Genomic DNA, 2,383 nt, shown 5'->3' with positions numbered 1-2,383 from the left:
TTCAAATAATTTTCTACGTAAAGATACTTAGGGTATTCTGAACACAGAGTAACTTGTACACAACGATCAGTATGAAAACGTCCAGTCACTTCTTACTGTGCCCGTTTTCTTATTCATACACACATGTATATATCTAAACATTAGGTACCCTGGTTAAAAGCTGCTTGACGCCCAGCCATTTTTCCCAAGGTAACTGTATTGTACGGCATTAATCAGCTTCACTAGAATAATCTTTTAACATATCCGCAGTCACACAAAGAGTATTTATAATAGGCGTAACAAAGGACGGACTTGAGCCAGGTAGTGCAAAGTTCCCGAGAAGTCTCAGCGTCCTAGCCTCAACCCCATCCCTATAGTGGCACTCCGTCGCTTTCATACTAACACTATCAACCTCTCCGCAGAGTGGGATTTGGATTCGAGGCAAATGGCCACAGTAAAGCCTTGCTCCGTGCGGTCCGTGACTCTCGCATCGATCGAACTCTTTCCTCAAGAGGTCTCCCTCCTCGTAGTCCGACCTCACACTTGTACCACTTAGATGTGTGTCGTGTTTCACGTAGAGACAAAACGCAAGCTGGCAGTCCCACTGGTGACAAGACTTGGTATGGAGTCCCACTAGGTCTGTGAAATGCTCCCACACTTGGCAACGGTGGCTAAAAATGGTGATGTGCGAGTACATTGCTCGTAGAGTCAGGCACAGATTAGAGCTGTAAGAGCATCCTAATCCTTGGCACGTCTGATGGTGTCTAAGTAAAGATGTAACTTGACTGTAGGTTAGAGATTTGGTTGACTCTATAAAATGGGAAGACGTTCGGCAAGCATAATTATTGGTTTCAGAAGAAGGTGAAGATGGTTCTCTATAACTTACAGCTGGATTGTTTCCGTAAATCGTGGCTTCGAGCCTTCTGGCGCGCTCGTCGCCTGATAGTCTGGATCCAGCTGAGAAGAAGTGAAAAGCGACTTGCAGGACTTCACGTATTCGTAAGCTATTCTGCTCTACTGCTTTCCATCGTTTTGCTTTTCGCTTGCGGTGTTCTAATACAACCATTTTCCTAATGGATGATGATTGAGTAGCGTGTCCACTCAGCCTCTTGTATCTATCCAAGTTTGGCCGTTTATTTGCCTGATGATCATTTGGTCTCGGGCGTTTACCTTTCGCATCAAAGGTTTGAATCAACCGATCTCTTTTCCTAGATTTCCGTGATTCAGAACTTCGAGACAATTTCCGTTCCAATGAAAACAAATTCTGGAATTTGACTACAGACTTATTTATTTCTTTATGGATGCTATCAGAAGATAGATTTCTGACATCTGATTTTTCTTTGTGTTCGAGAGATTTGGAAGTAAAATCAGCCACCTGTTTTGTTAAAGAATTTATATTCCCTTCTTTCTTTGGACTGTCTGTTTCTTGGGACCCTTGATCCTCTGACGTTCGACTTTTTATGCATCCTTCATCGTGGACATAACTGCAAATCTCTTCACTTAACATTTCCTTGTGTAGATAGTCTGAGACGGCCATATCCATCTTTGTTACTGTTGGATTCGTGTTTACGTCACTGGGCTCAACAGTGATTAATAGATCAGTTTCCGCATCTATCGGTTCTGCTTTGATTGTATCCACTAAATTCTGACAAATGGCTGATGATGTTACATCTTCCATGGGGTGTTTTGGAGGCACTGTGCCATCACTGAACATCCCATCATTTCCAGCAAGGCTTTGATCTCTCACCGAACGTTCTAGAGATGCTATGCTTTTACTGAACATCCCATCATCCCCACTTTGACTTTGATCTCTCCCTGGATGTTCTGCACATCCTATGTCACCACCCTCAGTGAGACTCTGATCTGTTATTAGCATGCCATCGTTGCTTTTGTCTGGAGAACCGCAGCTTGATTCAAACACTCGTGCATTGTGAGGATGGTTGACTATCCCTTCTTCAGATCCTTCATTTTTAGTCTTACAGTTTGCAACAGCCTCATATGAAAGAGTCTTCTGTCCTTTTGAATTCGAGGGATCCCCAGCACTAGACGTACTCGAAGGTGAGACCATTATTTTCAAGGAAACATAAGGCTTGCCGTTCATGGTAAACACACTCTCGGCTGGTGGATTCAACACGGCCACCGGTGCACCATCATCCCCAGACATCAGGATGGCTGGTGCATTAGGGGTTAAGTTTTGACCATCTTGAGTGGTTTCTCTGAGGACAGAAGAATTGTCTACCAGCTGTGACGGATTGGTTAGTTCCAGATCTTGGTAGTAATAAATGGTTCTGGGTCCACTGGTTATTTTCTTTCTTCTTGAAGGGAATTTACTTCTGATCAGCACAGCAAACTATAGAAAAGGGAAAGAAGTGTGTTAATTGCCAGCAAGTTAAATATGTGTTAA

The 2,383-nt window shown here is 43.3% G+C and overlaps 1 protein-coding gene across 6 annotated transcripts in view; it reads right to left on the bottom strand.

Moving 5' to 3' along the window:
* LOC119587725 overlaps nucleotides 1-2,383 on the bottom strand; it is a 21,137-nt gene continuing 18,754 nt past the window's right edge. For all 6 annotated transcript variants that reach the window (XM_037936409.1, XM_037936407.1, XM_037936412.1 and 3 more), the window contains one exon: nucleotides 1-2,329. In XM_037936409.1, coding sequence (XP_037792337.1) covers nucleotides 209-2,329 — 2,121 coding nt within the window. In that variant the 3' untranslated portion in view covers nucleotides 1-208. The remainder of the gene's footprint in view (nucleotides 2,330-2,383) is intronic.

Source organism: Penaeus monodon, chromosome 23 (assembly GCF_015228065.2).
Source record: "Penaeus monodon isolate SGIC_2016 chromosome 23, NSTDA_Pmon_1, whole genome shotgun sequence".
Taxonomy (NCBI): domain Eukaryota; kingdom Metazoa; phylum Arthropoda; class Malacostraca; order Decapoda; family Penaeidae; genus Penaeus; species Penaeus monodon.
Note: the sequence above shows the minus strand (reverse complement) of the source record. Positions and strands in the feature narration are given on the sequence as shown.